An 18509-nucleotide genomic window follows, 5' to 3' on the forward strand; every position below is an offset into this window, starting at 1 on the left:
CCGAATGAAAAATAAAACGCATTTTGATTTCTTAAAAAGATATATGCCTCTATTCACTATATACATGTATAAATCTATTTTTTATTATAATCAAATTTATTGTACTTCAATTGCCATTCACAATCTATATCATCAATGTGTGAATTTGATGTTGGTAATGCTATTATTTTATCATTATTTATAATTACTGGTAATGAATTTAATCTGCCATCAAATTCAAATTGCTCGCTTAGACTTTTGTCAATCATAGAATGATGCAGCTTATGAAAGTATGGTATAATCTTGATAGTTGTATGATTCTTCTTTTTCAATTTGAAACGTAGCCAAAATCTTTTATCAAATAAAATCCATTCTGACCAACCATTGGTTATTTGTACAACTCTTTCAACTTTTATTAATTCCAGTCGTGTTAAAGGAGTTTTATTAATATCCATGACTATTGATGAATTCTTGGTTGATACTTCAAATTTTAAATTCATCATGGTGCATTTGAAAGCATTTGTGGGATTACTTCTTAACCAATGGTCGATTTTAGGAATTAGCTGTCTCTCCAACTTGGTATACGCCCAGTGGTAATGTTTCAAAGTTGAGTAAGGGTATAACTTTTGATATAAAAACCTGCTAGTGATAAATTTATTGGATCCTTCAAAGCATTTCTTTGGTAATTCGATTAACAATCTACTAAAACTTGGATATTCATGAAACAAGTTCGCCCCCACAAGCCATAGATATAAATTGTGAGCTTTTTCCTCCAAAGAGTCAACTAAATTGATACACACTTGTTGAGTATTAATTAACTCTTTTTTCATGATCGACTCATATGGAAATGATGTTGTGTTACCATTTTTCACTTTAAACTCATTGCACTTGTTAGGTAGAATCTCTCCAAATAAATTTCTTAAATAGTTTCTCTTTGTTAAGTTTATGTCTAAATTGGTTGGATCTATTATAACAGGAATTTGATTTTCTTGACAAGTCTCCAATATATCTCCTTTATCAAACCCCAATAATGGTCTCATTAGTCTAACTTTTTTATACTTCAGTAATTCAAGCGGTGTTAAATCTCTTGCTAAGGGCATAATTGCAGTCATTCTAGTGCCAGCTAATCCAAATATTGAAGAATTACCTTGTAATCTTTGAACAAAAGTTTCTAGTTGATCATCTCTATGATGTCCCAAGAATAATACTGGTATATCCAACTCATTACAAATTTGGTTCATTAAGTCATATCTTTTAGTTCTTGCAACTTCCTCAAAATTAGTAATAGTCTTTGGATCATCAACTTCATAATCGATTTTCTTGATTATATGATTAATACCCCACCGATTCATACACTTGGTTAAGCTTAACGCTTCTGATGCAGATTCCGGCCGATAATCATGATCAATTGTTATAGCGTGTATATTAAGATCTCTGGACTGAGATAATGAATTTTTATATTTAGTGAATAGCCATGCTAGTAGCATAGAATCTGGTCCTCCTGACAATGCTATTGCAATATTTTTAGGTAAACATTTTGCTGATGATGGAAATAATTTGTTAATAGACAGCTGAAATAGCTTTAAAGTTATTGTCATATAAACATTTATGAATGACGATTATTGTAAAAGTAAAGTTATTATGGTCGTGTGAAATTTATTGTATGTTTTGGTTGTAAAAAAAATTTTTGTTTCACCAGAGAGTCAATTGAAAAATTAGTCACTTTTTTACAACCAATTTATTATTAATACTAATCATCATAAACTTACTTTCACCACCAACTACTTATTCAATTCACTGGTCATACAATAGAATTTATAGACTATGACAGAACAAGTAGCAAATAATGTTCCTCAAGGATCATTTAGTTTTCCAAAGGAAGAAGAACAAGTTATAAAACAATGGGAAGAAGTTGATGCATTTCAAAGAACTTTAGAATTAACTGAAGGATTGCCACCATTTGCATTTTTTGACGGTCCCCCATTTGCCACAGGTACTCCACATTATGGTCATATTTTAACATCAACCGTAAAAGATATTATTCCACGTTATGCAACAATGAATGGATTTCATGTAGAAAGAAGATTTGGTTGGGATACTCATGGTTTACCAGTTGAACATGAAATTGATAAAAAATTAGGTATTACCTCAAAAGAAGATGTATATGCAATGGGTATTGATAAATATAATGCAGAATGTAGATCAATTGTTATGAGATATGCCGATGAATGGAGAAAAACTATTACAAGATTAGGTAGATGGATTGATATGGATAATGATTATAAAACTTTATATCCAGAATTTATGGAATCTGTATGGTGGGCTTTCAAACAATTATTTGATAAAGATTCAGTTTATAGAGGTTTAAGAGTTATGCCTTATTCAACTGCATGTACTACACCATTATCGAATTTTGAAGCTCAACAAAATTATAAAGATGTTGTTGATCCAGCCATTACAATTGCATTTCCATTGGTGGATGATGAAAATACTGTTTTAGTCGCATGGACTACCACTCCTTGGACATTACCAGCGAATATTGCATTAGCAGTAAATCCAGATTATGAATATGTCAAAATTTTTGATGAAAAAGCTCAAAAAAATTATATTTTATTAGAATCATTAATTGGAGCTTTATACAAAAAGCCAAAAGATGCTAAATACAAAGTTGTTGAAAAAATAAAAGGTAAAGATTTAGTTGGATTAAAATATGTTCCTTTATTCGATTATTTTTATGACACTTTCAAAGATCACGGTTTTAAAGTTATTCCTGGTTCTTATGTTACAAATGATTCAGGTACTGGTATTGTTCATCAATCTCCATCATATGGTGAAGAGGATTTCAACTGTGCTACTGCAGCAGGTGTTATTAATGAAAAAAGAACTCCACCAGATATTGTTGATGATGCTGGTAGAATGAGAGATGTAGCCACATTAGTCGCTGGAATGTATTTTAAAGATGCTGATAAAGTTATTATTAAAAAATTAGTTGAAGATGGTAGAATCTTGGTGAATACACAAGCTAAACATAATTATCCATTTTGTTGGAGATCAGATACTCCATTAATGTATAGAACTGTACCTGCATGGTTTGTAAGAATTGGAGAAATCATTCCAGATATGTTAAAAAACGTTGAAAAAACCAATTGGGTTCCATCAAATGTTAAAGAAAAAAGATTTTCAAATTGGATTGCTAATGCAAGAGATTGGAATATTTCAAGAAATAGATATTGGGGTACTCCTATCCCAATTTGGGTAAGTGAAGACTACGAAGAAATGGTTTGTATTGGTTCAATTGATGAATTAAAAGAATTATCAGGACGTGATGATATTACCGATTTACATCGTGAATCAATTGATGATATTACTATTCCATCTAAAAAGGGTAAAGGTCAATTAAAAAGAATTGAAGAAGTTTTTGATTGTTGGTTTGAGTCAGGTTCAATGCCTTATGCGTCAAAACATTATCCATTTGAAAATAAACAAAAATTCTTGGATGCTTTTCCTGCAAATTTTATTGCTGAAGGTTTAGATCAAACAAGAGGTTGGTTTTATACTTTAACTGTATTGGGAACTCATTTATTCAACACTGCACCATATCAAAATGTTATTGTAACAGGTATTGTTTTAGCAGCTGATGGTAAAAAAATGTCAAAACGTTTGAAGAATTATCCAGATCCAAGTTTAATTTTGAACAAATATGGTGCCGATGCATTAAGATTATATTTAATCAACTCACCAGTTTTAAGGGCAGAAACATTAAAATTCAAAGAAGATGGTGTTAAAGATATTGTATCAAGTGTCTTATTACCATGGTATAATTCATATAAATTTTTCAAAGATAGTGTTGACTTATTTAAAAAGAACAATGGTGAGACATTTGTATATGATCATGACTTAAAATCAACAAATATTATGGATAGATGGTTATTAGCTTCAATCCAATCATTAATCAAATTTATTCACGAAGAAATGACTGGGTATAGATTATATACCGTTGTTCCAAGATTATTAGCATTAATTGATGATTTAACAAACTGGTATATTAGATTCAACAGAAGAAGATTAAAAGGTTATGACAGTGATGATAAAGATGATACCAAAAAGGCATTAAATACGTTAGCTGAAGCATTATTAACCTTATCAAGAGCAATGGCTCCTTTCACCCCATACTTAGCTGATAATATCTATCAAAGAATCAAACCATCATTTAAAGAAGAATATTTGAACAAAATTGTTGTAAATCCAAAACATAAAGATTTAAGATCAGTACATTTCTTAAGTTATCCAAGTGTAAGAGAAGAATATTTTGATGAAGAAATCGAAGTGAAAGTTGGTAGAATGCAAAAAGTTATTGATTTAGCAAGAAATATTAGAGAAAAGAAAATGATAAGTTTAAAACATCCATTACAAGAATTAGTTATTATTAATTCAAATCCAAAATTTAGATCTGATGTTGAAAGTTTGAAAAATTATATAAGTGATGAATTAAATATTCGTGATATTATTATAACTGATGATGAATCAAAATATAATGTTGAATACTCATGTGTTGCTGATTGGTCAGTATTAGGTAAGAAATTAATGAAAGATGCTAAAAGAGTTAAAGCCGCATTACCTAATGTATCATCAGAAGATGTTAAAAAATTTTCTGAATGTGGTAAAATAAATGTTGATGGAATTGATTTGGTAAGTGAAGATTTACAAGTTTTAAAAGGATTATCAGAATCAAAAACTTCAGAAGGTCAAGAATTTAGATCTCATCAAGATCTTTTAGTTATATTAGATACAAATATTCATCCAGAATTAGAAAGTGAAGCAATGGCAAGAGAAATTTTAAATAGAATTCAAAGATTAAGGAAAAAAGCAGGATTAAATTCAACTGATGATATTCAAGTTAAATATAAATTATTAAAAGATACAATTGAATTTGAAAAAATTTTGAAACAAAATAATGAATTGATTTTGAAAACCACTACTTATCCATTAGAACCAATTTCTGAATCTGAATCTAAAGAATTAGTAATTGATGAAGAGCAAACTATTAATGATACTGTTTTTAATTTACAATTATTAAGAATTTAAATAGAAAATGTGAATAATTATTAAATAAAATATCAAATTAATAGATAAATATAATACATTTGTTTCTCTATATACAATGCAATTATTCATGTATTTTCCATGAACTAAGACCTGCACCTCCTATAACCAACAAATTTTCGTCGTTGATGGTAGTAACATCACAGCATCCAACATCAGCAACAGTAGTATGTCTAGCAGCTAAACATTTCAAAGTTGGTTCAATTGACCACAACCTAACAATTTGATCAACTCCAACAACCACCACAAATCTGTCAAAATGAGAAATGGAAGTTATTGTAGCTGATGCTGCATTTACTTCTTTTGCAATTGGGATCAAACTCAAGCTTGAATTATTTGTGGTTAGTTGATTTAAAGTTAATGCATTATCATCACCACCTGTAATCAAATAAAAATTCTCTCTAATTTGAGCTAAACAAATAGCTTTAATTCCACTTTGATGTAATTTTTGTTTCAATTCTAATTTGATGTTTGTAGGATAATTAATATTCCATATAATGATATTCCCATCAGTTGCGGAAATGATCAAATATTTGATACCACCAAGTTCAAATATTTCACAATTTAAAATACAATAAGTTGAATAATTAAATTTATTAACCAACTCAAATACTTCAGTTGATTTATTAAAATTCCAAAATTTTATAGTAGAGTTGGAATAAACAGTAATTAAAAAAATATATTCATCATATTCAACCCCAGCAAAATCCATAATTCTTAAATCAGGTACTTCCTTATCAGTATCTAATCGATTGATTTCTTTTAAAGTAGGCATATTTTCAAAATATGATAATTTCCAAATTAAAAATTCTTCATTTCCTGCTGAACTCAATACATAATTATGATTTAAAAATTTAACTTTTTGCATACCTGATATATGATTATTCATACTCCATAAATTAATGATTTCTCCAGTGTATAAAATCTTGTTTAATCCAATTGTTGAATCTTCAGATGTTGTAACTAATAGTTTGGATCCATCATTGAATTGTTGAGTCAGGATGGATAAATCTCTAATTTCTCTCCCATGTGTTCCATTATGCAAAATCCCAAAATTTTGAGTTATAAATCTACCCGTATAACTACATAAATACAAATCTTTTTGAAACATATAATCAAATTTATAAGAATTGAAAGAAGTTAAATAAAATTTAAAATGTCGATGACCATTACCTCCACAAATTTCATTCATTATTTCAATTTGTTTGGTTTCATTCCATACAAAAAAATATGATGATTTGAATCCATATAATATTAGATCCTTGTTATGGAAAAATCCACCCTCGATAATTCCTCTTGTTAATTTATTTTCTAAAAGAATTTCAAATTCAAAACTTGTATTTTGAGAATTTTTGTAGATTTTTGTAATTAAATAAGTTCCATCTCTTGATAAAACCAACAAGTTGAGGATATCCTGTTGAGAACTTATTATTGATACTTTACTAATTGTATCACCAGGAGCAATTTTTCTTTGAAAAAACTTGATAGATAAATCATTAAGATCAACTATTTGAATAGATATTTTTTTAGAAGCCAAAATAATCCATTGGTTTTGTACGTCTATAGTCAATGAAGTTAATTGAAAATTTGAATTTGGTCTTGCTATATTTTTAATGTTTTGTAAAACTAATTTATTTTGTTGAAATTTAAACTCTTTTAATATAAATGGTAAATTTGGATTTGATGGTTCTAGTAAAATATAATATTTGTTATCTCCATTAACAGTGTGTATATTTGAAATTTTCACATCTTCATTCTCTATCCAATTTGTCTCTATGTTCTCCTCAGTATATGATAAAACTAATATTCTCCCATTTTTATCAACTATCAAAACTGTATTTATATCATTAAATCCATTTACAATTCCATAATCAAATTCATAATGGCCCAAATTTTTGTAGATTTGTGTATTATAATCATATTCTATAATGTACCCATTCAGTGTAAGACATATTAATTTACCTAAATGAATCAAATCAAAATAGTCTCTAATCGTATCCTTTTTCAAATTAAAACTCAAATTTAAATGTTCTGCAAAATCTTGTATTGTTAATTTAGTAGTAACTTGATTCAGCTTATCTAAATCATGAATTCGAACTCTACCATCAGCACCACCAGTACAACAAATCTTCAAATTTTCTACTAGTGATTCATCATCTTGAGCATCTCCCGACCAAATATGTTTACCTCTATGACAATTCTCAATAACTTTATCACACCTTAATAAATTTTGATTTGTATAAGTCCATAAACGTAAAGTACAATCTTCTCCAATACTCATTATTTTAACTTTATTGGTGGTGGTTAAAAATTCTAAATTCCATATTCTAGATCCATGACCCCATCCAGTTGATAAAATTTCACCAGTTTCGAAATTATATAATTTAATTGATCTATCATCTGAACATGATATTATATATTTACCTAAATGATCAATTTTAACTCCAAATATTGAACCTTCATGATCTTTTAATCTATATTTTATTTCTTTAGTATTATAATTCCATATTATTACTCCATTCATTACTGTACCTGATGCAATATAAATTTCTCCATTATTGAGTACATTAATTGATCCACTATATAGTATTGATTTTTCACCACAATGGATTTTGGTTGTGCTTGAACTTGTGATTTGATAGATTACGTTGTAAGCATTTAATAATAGCACTGTACCATCATTTAATATACATGAGGTGATAATCCATTCATTTATGAATCTTTCAACTATTTCTGAATCTTGTAAAGTATCTAGACTTGTGAAATCCAAAACAGTATATGATTTAGCTCCACTAATGATAATTTTTTGAGCAATATTATTGATGAAAATATTATGAATTTTGTTTCTCTTGAAAATTTGTTTCTGGTATATCAATTGAATGTTATCATTTATTAATTTATATACATGTAGTATTGGTCCATATCCTACAAATATGTAATTTTGGTGAATTTGAATATATGTGACGGGTCCATAATGTTGTAATGGTTGGAACATATCTTCATTTAAATTATATATGTCATTGTTTATTGTCATTACTGTTGGTTGTTATATCATTTGGATTGGTTATGGTGATGATGAGTTTCGAAATACTGCACATAATAATTTTTCACTGGAGTATTATTAAGTTTCGTTTTGCAGCTAAATTTTACAACAATAACTTTTCTGCAAATATGATGTACAATTTGAGGAAATATACAATTAGTAATCAAAGATTCATTAATATTAATTACTCTATATAGCGAAGATTAATCTTTCTTGTTAGTTTTCTCATTCTTCAACATAATTTCTTCAGTTATACCCAATTTAGTTTGAACATCACCATAAGCTTTACAAAATTCAATACTAGAATCCAAAACACATTTCATTAATTTAGAATTATCATGAACTTCATTCTCATTAGGTGGATGCGCTAATAAATCTTCAACAATTTTTTTTAATCCATAAATATGAATAATACTATTATTTTCATCAGCTACACTTAGTGTTAAACTTAAAATATCTTCATTACCAGATTGATCTTCCCATATAGATATTCCATTTGGGATAAGCACGTTTGGATCTCTAGCGGCACATTGAACTTCATGTTTTCTCCAACCGGAAACTGGGATATTGAATGATATTGAAGATGATAAGTATCTAACTTTAAATTCATTTTGTTCTTTTATGAAGATATAAAAATTTGGTCTATACATTGATCGACCACAACCACAATGAGATATATGAGCTCTTAAAAATCCAATCCATACATCTTTATCTTTATATGATGAATCTAATGAAGCAAGGGGAAACATTTCTGTACCTCCTCTTACTGGACCTACTTTTTTGGCCTTTTTGTTTGAATCTTTATATGTAAATTTACAATTGCTTATTCCATCTTTAATGTTTATTAAATCACATTTTAAAATTTCAAGATTATCCCATTTATAAACTAAGTAAATGTTTGTATCACCTTTGGTTGTTCTCTCACTGGGTATAATAAAAGGAGTCCAATTTTTTTCAACTACTTGTCTTTTAGTATTTTCTATTTTTAGTTCTGCTACTTTGTTGTATTTAATATGATCGTATTTAGAATCTTGTATCCCATCTGTATTTACTTTACCTAATTGTTTTCTAAATGGCCATCCTATAAACATTGATCTATTCATTTCAAATGAAATTTGTATTGATGTATCCCCGTTAATTGATGTTGTACCATTGATATTTCTATGATCACTATTGAATATAATTATGGGTTCTTTCTCCTTAAATTCGTTTTCTATCAACATTATTCTTGTGTCTTCTGGACCATACCACCTTCTTTTAGTATAATCAGAATTGAAATAATAGGGAATTGGTAAAAATTTAGGAAATTTTATAGGTTCATAATTTAATTCCCCATCTGGTTCAACCATTGGTAAAATTAATTCAATATCATTAATTTCATTCCAATTTTCATCATAAATTTGAGCATATAATAAACTAATTTGTGGATTCCATTTTATTCCCTTTCTAGAAAATAAAACTCTACTAACCATTAAATGTACCCCATATTTTTCAAGCCATACTGAAGTACCTGCAAATTTATAAAAATGTTTTCTATATGTATTTTCTTTTAACATTTGATGTAATTTATTTTGAAAAAATTTATCAATATCAGTGAAAGCTTCATCTTTTTCTAGTTGTTCTATTAATTTATTAATCATTATTTCAAAATTATCATTGAATATAAAATTATCACTTATTTGTAAATCTATTAATTGTTGATTATCAGAACATGAGGTTGATGATTCTGATTTTTTATAAGTTCCATTAAATATTTTTATTTCGTGTGAATGTTTGGGTAAATGATTTAACTCATAATTTATAGCTGATGAATTACCATGATAAGTTATAATTTCTTGATTATCATTTAATACCATTTTGTTTGCTTTAAAAACATCTTCTTGTTTCTTGTAATCAAAAAGTTTGGGGAAAATTATTAAATTCTTATTACTCTCATTATTTGATAATAATTTTTGATTTATATTATCTGGTTGATGTGGTTTTATTATATTTTGAGGTATTATTCTTTCAAAATATGGTGAAGATAGTGAACCATTTAAAACTAAATGTAATGGATATATTATCAACAATAGCAATGTAAGTAATAAAGCTATTTTCCGTATTGATGATGATTTTAGATATCTCTTTGCTTGCTTCATATTTCGTAGTATATGAATATGTATTGTTGATATAAAATTAGATGAACAGGTTGGATTATTTACTCGTGTGATTATTATAATTAGATAAAGATGGCTAATTATAACTAAAAAATTTAAGTTTTCTTAGATTCTTTCATTTCATGTTAAATGTATTAAATTATTAATTTTAAGTTATTTTGCATATGATAAAATTATCTATTAGTTTTTGATGTATTATTATTTAAATACATACAAAAATTTATATATGACAAATAAAATAATATCAAATGGAGCTCGATTAGTAGACAGAATCGTGATGACATAACATTATTATCTTGATAGAAGTTACTCGAAACTTTAAAGATTTGGATTTTATTTTAACTCTAGTTTCTTCGGTGTACTCATTTCAGTTTTAATAAGTAAAAAAAAGGCTACCAACTCAGGTACAATTTTAATGAACATAATATATTTTGAGTCGAGACAAGATATAATAAATTACTATAAAAGACTCTTGAGATTAAAAGAGGATACTTAAAAAAAAAGACTGAAGTACTAATCAAGAAGCTAGTTTTGCAAAATGAATCAAATTAAAAATATTTATTAAATATGTAAGAATTAAATATTAAAACGTGAATATATAATATAATATAATTACCTAAAATTTAAGATTTACCAGCAGGTTGAACGTCTTTTACTTGTTCATTATTCTCTTTTGGTGGTGGTGGTGGTTGTGATTGATCTTTAATTGGTCGATCTTGTTTATCTTCATTAGGATGTTCATCTTGTTGATTTTCTTCAGATGGTGGTGCTGGTTTTTCATTAGGTATAGGTTCAACACCAACGTTTTTCGGTTTTTCTTGCTCTTGTTGTTCTTGTTGTTCTTGTTGTTCTTGTTGTTGTGGTTGTGATTGTGATGAACCTTCTTGTGAATTACCATTTGATCCTTTTAAAGCTTTTATTTTTTTATCTTCTTCTTTTAATTTATTTATTACATTTTCTGAAATTCCTAATTGATCTTGAACTAATCCATATTCTTTACAAAACTCTATTGATTTTTCAAGTACACATTCAATTTGTTTTGATGGTTGAGTTTGATGTAAATTACCATCCCATTTTAAATATAAATTTTTTTCAATAATTTTTTTTAAACCTTTCATATGAATAATTTTATCATCTTTATCAGCAGTTGATAAAGTTAAACTTAAATAATCATTTTTGTAATCATACATTGATATACCATTTGGTATTAAAACATTTGGATCTTTTCTTGCACATTGAATTTCAGCATATTTCCAACCATCAACATGAATATTAAATGATATAGAAGTTGATAAATGACTTAATTTAAATTTCCCATCTTGTTCAACTAATACAATGAAATTTGGTCTATACATTGCTTTACCACATCCACATCTATTTAAATGAGCTCTTAAAAATCCAATCCATACTTGTTTTAATTTTTTGGAGTTTTTGGTTTTGATAGGTATTAATTCTGTACCTCCTCTTACTGGACCTACTTTTGATTTAGCGTCATTTTCTTGAAATGTAAATTCACAATTTGATACTACTCCTGGAGTAGATAATTCACATTTTAATACTTTAAGATGATCCCATTGATAAACTATATATATGAATTCATCACCTCCATTTAAATTATTTATATTTCTTTCACTTGGATTTATAAAAGGTGTCCAATTTTTTTCAGTTTTTTCTCTTGGTTTATCTTTTATTCTTAATTCAACTACTTTATTATATATTGTCTTTTGAGATGCTTTATCTCCTCCATCAACATTTTTTTTACCACGTTGATATCTAAATAAATAACCCATAAACATTGATCTATAAAATCCAAATTTTGTTGGCATTTTTTTACCATTTGATGATTGTGCACTTGACATGGGAACAACTTGTCTATGAAATGCATTAAAAATGACTATTGGTTCTTCATCTCCATATTCATTTTTACTCAATAATAATCTAGTATCTTCTGGTCCATACCATCTCTTGGATGTTCTTTTATGGTTATGATAAAATGGAATAGGCATGAATCTTGGAAACTTCAAATTTTCATATTTTCTATCCCCATTTTCATCTATAAATGGTAATACTAAATCAACATTGAAAATTTCTTCCCAATTTTCATTATATAATTGAGAATACAACAAAGATATTTGAGGATCAGCTTTTCTTGAAGTTTGAGTAAATAAAAATCTACTAACCATTAAATGAACACCATATTTTTCAAGCCATACTGAAGTACCAGCAAATTTATAAAAATGTTGTTCATTTAATTCATTATTTTGTAAATATTCAGGTAATTTTCCTTGAAAAAATCCAGAAAGTTCTTTAAATGATTCTTCAGTTTCTACTTGTTTTAATAAAGTTTTAACAATATATTGAAAATCTTGTTTTAAATCCATTGAATCTGATATTTGAAATTTTTTTTCAATTCTTAAATCTTTACATTTATCATTAAATTGTTTATGTGGAACTTCTTCAGAAAATGATTCTCCAATTGATGAAAAAATTGTAAGTGGATGATCAATATAAGTTTGATTTGTAATATATTCACTTAATGCATTAGGATTTCCCTTGAATTGTATTACCTCATTTTTGTTATCTGTTACATTATGATCTATATATACTGAATCATCAAAATTTGAAGGTAATATAGTTATAGATTTAGTATTATAAAAACTTATTGGAATTTTTAAACCTGAATTTTGAACAACTTGAAAAGTCCATTCTTTTACTTGATCATAAGTATTAAGATAATGTAATAAAAATAATAAAGTTAAAAATATTGGTATTACAAGATAAATTTTTCTAATTTGTCTTGATTTGGGAAATAATGCTGTATATTTTTTTATCATAATGTCATTTGTTTATATTTGAAGATCTTGTGGTTTTTATTTGAATTTGATGAATTTAATGTGGATCTAGATTTGATAGATGAGGGCTGTGCAAATTCGTGGAATGTCTATTTATATGAATAAGTATATAAGGTTATTATTTCAAAACGATAAATGGTCTATAAAATTCCCTGTTGTTTATCTATTGATGAAGGATGTTGATAAATGTAAGATTAGATAATAAAAATATACAAAATAAATTTTGTAATATTATTGATTTAAAAAATAAATAAATATCAAATTGCTTCTATTGAAATATTCTATTTTTAAAATAGTCAATAATAATAATAAATTTAATTTATTCAAAGCGGTTAAATGAATTTAAAAAGAATTAAATAAATACTCTCTAAATATTCGTAAATTAATTTAACGATGATATGGGAGTATTCGAGATGAATCATTACTTACAATAATACATGATATAAATAGCCATCTATTTAATCAATCAAATTAACTAAACAATTACTTCTTATCTTTTGAAACTTATAAATTTAATCATCTTCTTATTGAAATTGAAATCAAAAGTAAATTTTACTTTATATTATTTTTTCTTGTGTTTCTAAAGGCTTTAAATAAAAAATAACAAATCAAAAAAATAAACTTTATAAATAGAAATTTAAAAAGATTAAAATTTAAAAAGATGGTTATGATTCTTGAAAGTTATTAGTCTTACTATCAATATACTTATTGAGATGATCTAATGATTAATATTGCTACTTTTGATTGATAAGAGCAAGAAATGAAAAATTATTTGAATAGATAGACATGTTTTAGACAAATAAATATATATTATCTGGTAAACGTGGTACCTTAAATCAACTTAGATAATAAATTTATTCTAAGAAATTTTAAGTTTTTCAAACAGCTACCAAATTTTTGACATATTATTTTTAATAAAGTTTAATTTATTCTTATGATAAATTATACCTGTGATAATTTTGTAGAGATTCGAGATTTTGTGTTTCATGTCCTTGCATTTTATTCATTTATCCTATGATTCTAAAACTTATTGAATTGGCTAAAGTAAGTAGATTTTAAATAAACAAATTTAATATTTGAAAGTTGACAGAAATGATGCATACAAAACTGGACATTAATTAATTATTGTATTATGTATTATGAAACTAATGCAATGGTTATATTATTAATGCAAAATATCATCAATTATTTAAATGTATAAACTTTAACAAATTCAGGACAAATTTCTTTCCTCCAAATTCTACTATTAATTTTATCTTCTTGTTCATTATAAAATTTTTTTGGTATTATAACTTGAAAACTAAATAATTTATTATTAGTTCTTTTATTTAAATTATCCAATATTCTTTGAAAATCAATTTTACCAAATGATAAATTTAATCTATATACATTTTTTAATTCATTAGCTAATTTATCACCATATCTAAATTCAGTTTCCCCCAAATAATGTAATGTAAATCTTTCAACTTTTTGTAATGGGAATAAATCAGTTATCCATTCTAATTTAAAAAATCTAGGATTATCTCTACACCAAGTTAAATAAATTTGTAAATATTTTGGTTTACAAAATTTTGTAATATTTTTTGGAATTTTTTTAAAACATTTAAAAGTCATATCTAATTCTAAATCATTAATATTTGTGAAAAACAGTTGTACATATAAAAAAACAGGTTTTAAATATTTTTCCATATATTTTTTAAATCTTTTAGCATCTTCAGATTGTTTATTTAATGAATAATTTCCCAAAGTAGATAAAGAATCTTCAGTTGACAATTTTATACAATTATCATCAATTGAATGTAAATGTTGAATCACAAATGGATATAAATAAATATAAGTATTATATGAAGTATCAGCTGTCCATATTTGAATAGAATTAATTAAAAATGCAAACATTGGTAAATGAACTCTTACATCATTATGATTCAAAATCACATATTCTGAAAAATCAGCTCTATCTACATTCATACCAAAATTAACATATATTTTACGTTGTAAACCTTCATCAACATTGTATAACAGATCTTTTCTATCAAAAATTATAGTTAAACAAGCTTTAACGGTAATTAAATTTAAACATTTTATACAAATATCATCTGGATGATTAAAAACTTTATCAGGTATGATTAAAAGTATTTTAGTTATTATTTCAACAGGTAAATTTTCAAATCTTATTTTTGTTGGCTTGATTTTCGGAACTAATGGTTTTAACTTCATTTAATATTTAGTTTTTCACTATAAGTTTGAGGCAAATAAGTAAAAAAAAATTTTGGATGAATTAGTTTGATTTTATACTTTTTTTAATCGTGCTTAAAAACCATATTTTCAGTCCTTATACTTTCATTTGTGAATCAAGGGATAATGCTGGCAGTTTTTTTTTCTTTCCTTGTATCTACCGGTATATGGAATAAATTTGCAGCCAAAAAATCATACTATATCAAAACTACCAACTGCTTCAAAATTATTATAATGCATTTGATTGCGTTGTAAAAAAGTAGTAATTTATAACACATAACATTTCTTTCTAATCATTCTTATTTAAATGTCATCAATTTATTCAGAATCACAAACACTACCAAGTTGGTATAAGGATATACCAGAAGATTTCAGACGAATTTATATATCAAATTTAGATGCTTTCGTGTTTCATAACACAGGCGGTAAACCTATAAAAACCCCAAATTTGGAACCATTAGAAACAAACTTGAAACAAATAGCAAATAACTTGGAATTATTATTTGATGAAGATTATAAACTAGGTGACGAAGTAATGAAAACACTTACAACCAAAATACATAATGCTCAATTTGCTGATCAACTTGAAGAAAATATAAGTTTTGATGAAATTGAATTGAAAAATCAGAGTCAAGTTATTTATTAGTCAAGTACAATTATGGTCAACTGAAGATTCATGGAGTTATTATTATTATATGTTCCCAATAATTTTTGATACATTAAAAATGTTAACTGAAGAAAAGTCTAAATTATTAGATTTTGAAGCTTATCAAAATTTACTAAACAAACAAATCAATGAGAAATATTTAAAACCTACAATACCAAATGTTTTGCTACACATGAAAGAAAGGTTTGCAAATGTTAAAGAAATTGAAATGGATTTACTGTTTGAAACATTTAAAAAAATCCCTCAAAATTTAGCAAAACTTTGTAACTTGAAAGTAATATCAATAATTATTAAAAAAAATGAACAAGATCCACAGATATTTGAAGTAAATTGGATAACTGAATTATTTTCATTGCATCAAGTTGAATATTTTATATTGAATTATTTGGGAGATACTGAATTAGTAAATGTTACTGAATTGTTAAAGCAATTGCCTAAAGTCAAATATATGAGATTAGAAGTAGGTAAAGTTGATTATCAAGTAATTTCTGAGATTTTGTTGGAACGCTTTAGAGCCCATAAGAGAAAAACAATTTTAACAATATTTATGTTAAATAAAAATCTTATTGATGAAGATGAATTAAATAGTATTTATACTATAAGAGAAGTAGGTAACAATTTAGTAGAAATAACTACAAACTTTTAAATTGAGTGTTTATATAATTTAAATTTGTTCGGGTTTTCTCTTGATTGTAGTGCATCAAACTTTCAATTGAGTTTTTAATTTTAAAGAGATACTTTTAAAACATCTTTGATATATGATAAAAATTCCTCAATTTTGCTCATAGTGAAAACTCTATCTCACTAATAGCTCCACAATAAGCTTAATATCGTAAATAGTAGTCGGAATTAAAAAAAGAATTTTGCTGAAAAATCTGTAGTTCGTATGACAGACTAATTTTATATTTTGTTAATATTTACATTAGTTTATTTAATATTAATTTTTCGCAGCCAAGTTTACTACTACAAATTGAGCATAACAAAAAATCTAAATAATTAATATAAAAACGAGACAAATTCTTTACAAAAAATTCTTTGAGGGTTCGTTCTTTTTCTTTTGTTCTTCATACATCGTGTCAATTCTATATATACATTGTTTAGGAATTTTTCATCTAATACCTGTGATTAATCATTTCTTGCTGAATCTGAATTTGGGTCAATTGGTTTACCTTTTTTCATTTAGGACTTCAAGAGCTAGAATTAAAAAAGATATCAAGTTGGAAATTATCAAAAAAAAAAATGTCACAAATTCGAGTACCCACTTGAATAGTTTGACATAATTTGCATTTTTTTTCAATGAAGATTTTTTGAATTCTTGATTATTAATTAATTTTCAAATAATGTTGCATTGCTTTGCCATGTGTTCAGTTACCTTTGATCTTTGTTTGAAATTAGAGGTATATAGTTAATATATGTAATTCTGTATGAGTGTATTTTTTATATTTAATATTATGTAAATCGTATCCTTTGATTGCATTAGTTGAGAATTAAAGAGAGTCAACTATCTACTATTGCTCAATCAACACTATAAGGTGTCTCTACTGATTCTTTCTATGTTTTAGAAGAATTGTCAAATTTTCCCTTCTGATTTTGACAAGAATACAGTAATTTATTGTAATTTATAAATTAATGTTTAGTGCACTACCTTATACTATAAAACTAAAAATTTCGCAGCCTAATTGATTTTATAAAACATATCAAAAAAACTGGAAAAATTATCATTAATATGAGGCAAATTCCTTCAGAAAAAAATTTTAGAAAAAAAAATGTTTTTACTATTTTTTTCGTTTTTTTTACTTCATAATTATTAATAACGCAAAAGTTGCTATTGATATTAAGAAATCATCAATCATTAATTATCGTTCTTGTTGCATTTGAATGGAGGTCATTATTTACTAATACCCTTAATTTAAGACTTCAAGAGTTGAAATAGAAAAAAATATCATCTTTGGAAATTGTTCAAAGTTTAATGACAGATTAAATTAGTTTACTAAAAAAATATAAAACATACCTTTTTGAATTTTTTTCATTGATTTGTTTTTCTATTACTCGAAATTAATCAACGTGTCTGAATGACTATCATTTCTTTGAAGGTTTTTTTGTGAAGATAAATGAATTTCGATAACGAGCATCTTAAAGGCAATAAACATATTGTTGTGGTCAAAAATTAAATTAAAAGGTATGTATGTCAATTAATTTTATTTTTTAATATATGTAATTTTGTATTAGTGTATTGTTTTATCTAGTTTAAATTTTGTAGAATTCATCTATTTGAACGGACAAAAATTTTTAAATATAATGAAAATGTTTACATCCCACTGCGTACTAGAATTTACTTGAAGCTATATCAAATTTCTAATTCAAGGATTCGTAATATATCAATTTAGAGGAGAGTCGAACATCAGAGATATTTTCCAAAATAATAATGTGTTTAATTTGTTTGGTTATGTAATTATTAGCCGATACACTACTAA

The 18509-nt window shown here is 26.0% G+C and overlaps 8 protein-coding genes across 8 annotated transcripts; 3 read left to right on the forward strand and 5 right to left on the reverse strand. All coding sequences in view use genetic code 12, as the record gives it.

Annotated features, from left to right (window-relative positions):
- Nucleotides 1–74: 74 nt before the first annotated feature.
- KGF54_000535 (uncharacterized protein) lies at nt 75–1577 on the reverse strand (the record flags this gene model as incomplete). Its single annotated transcript, XM_051766136.1, has 1 exon — nt 75–1577. The coding sequence occupies one exon, from the start codon at nt 1575–1577 to the stop codon at nt 75–77; it is 1503 nt and encodes a 500-aa protein (XP_051622524.1).
- Nucleotides 1578–1803: 226 nt separating this feature from the next.
- Nucleotides 1804–5064, forward strand: ILS1 (isoleucine--tRNA ligase; the record flags this gene model as incomplete). The annotated part of the gene is made up of 1 exon (XM_051766147.1): nt 1804–5064. The coding sequence occupies one exon, from the start codon at nt 1804–1806 to the stop codon at nt 5062–5064; it is 3261 nt and encodes a 1086-aa protein (XP_051622525.1).
- An 82-nt stretch (nt 5065–5146) lies between these two features.
- On the reverse strand, nt 5147–8116 carry KGF54_000537 (uncharacterized protein; the record flags this gene model as incomplete). The annotated part of the gene is made up of 1 exon (XM_051766158.1): nt 5147–8116. The coding sequence occupies one exon, from the start codon at nt 8114–8116 to the stop codon at nt 5147–5149; it is 2970 nt and encodes a 989-aa protein (XP_051622526.1).
- Nucleotides 8117–8328: 212 nt separating this feature from the next.
- Nucleotides 8329–10263, reverse strand: KGF54_000538 (beta-mannosyltransferase; the record flags this gene model as incomplete). The annotated part of the gene is made up of 1 exon (XM_051766168.1): nt 8329–10263. One exon carries the CDS (start codon nt 10261–10263, stop codon nt 8329–8331), a length of 1935 nt encoding a protein of 644 aa, XP_051622527.1.
- Nucleotides 10264–10904: 641 nt separating this feature from the next.
- Nucleotides 10905–13115, reverse strand: KGF54_000539 (beta-mannosyltransferase; the record flags this gene model as incomplete). The annotated part of the gene is made up of 1 exon (XM_051766179.1): nt 10905–13115. The coding sequence occupies one exon, from the start codon at nt 13113–13115 to the stop codon at nt 10905–10907; it is 2211 nt and encodes a 736-aa protein (XP_051622528.1).
- A 1203-nt stretch (nt 13116–14318) lies between these two features.
- KGF54_000540 (uncharacterized protein) lies at nt 14319–15350 on the reverse strand (the record flags this gene model as incomplete). The annotated part of the gene is made up of 1 exon (XM_051766191.1): nt 14319–15350. The coding sequence occupies one exon, from the start codon at nt 15348–15350 to the stop codon at nt 14319–14321; it is 1032 nt and encodes a 343-aa protein (XP_051622529.1).
- Nucleotides 15351–15675: 325 nt separating this feature from the next.
- On the forward strand, nt 15676–16014 carry KGF54_000541 (uncharacterized protein; the record flags this gene model as incomplete). The annotated part of the gene is made up of 1 exon (XM_051766202.1): nt 15676–16014. One exon carries the CDS (start codon nt 15676–15678, stop codon nt 16012–16014), a length of 339 nt encoding a protein of 112 aa, XP_051622530.1.
- A 79-nt stretch (nt 16015–16093) lies between these two features.
- On the forward strand, nt 16094–16681 carry KGF54_000542 (uncharacterized protein; the record flags this gene model as incomplete). The annotated part of the gene is made up of 1 exon (XM_051766213.1): nt 16094–16681. One exon carries the CDS (start codon nt 16094–16096, stop codon nt 16679–16681), a length of 588 nt encoding a protein of 195 aa, XP_051622531.1.
- Nucleotides 16682–18509: the final 1828 nt, after the last annotated feature.

Source organism: Candida jiufengensis (genome assembly GCF_024610255.1).
Source record: "Candida jiufengensis strain CBS 10846 chromosome Unknown scaffold8, whole genome shotgun sequence".
Classification (NCBI taxonomy): domain Eukaryota; kingdom Fungi; phylum Ascomycota; class Pichiomycetes; order Serinales; family Debaryomycetaceae; genus Lodderomyces; species Lodderomyces jiufengensis.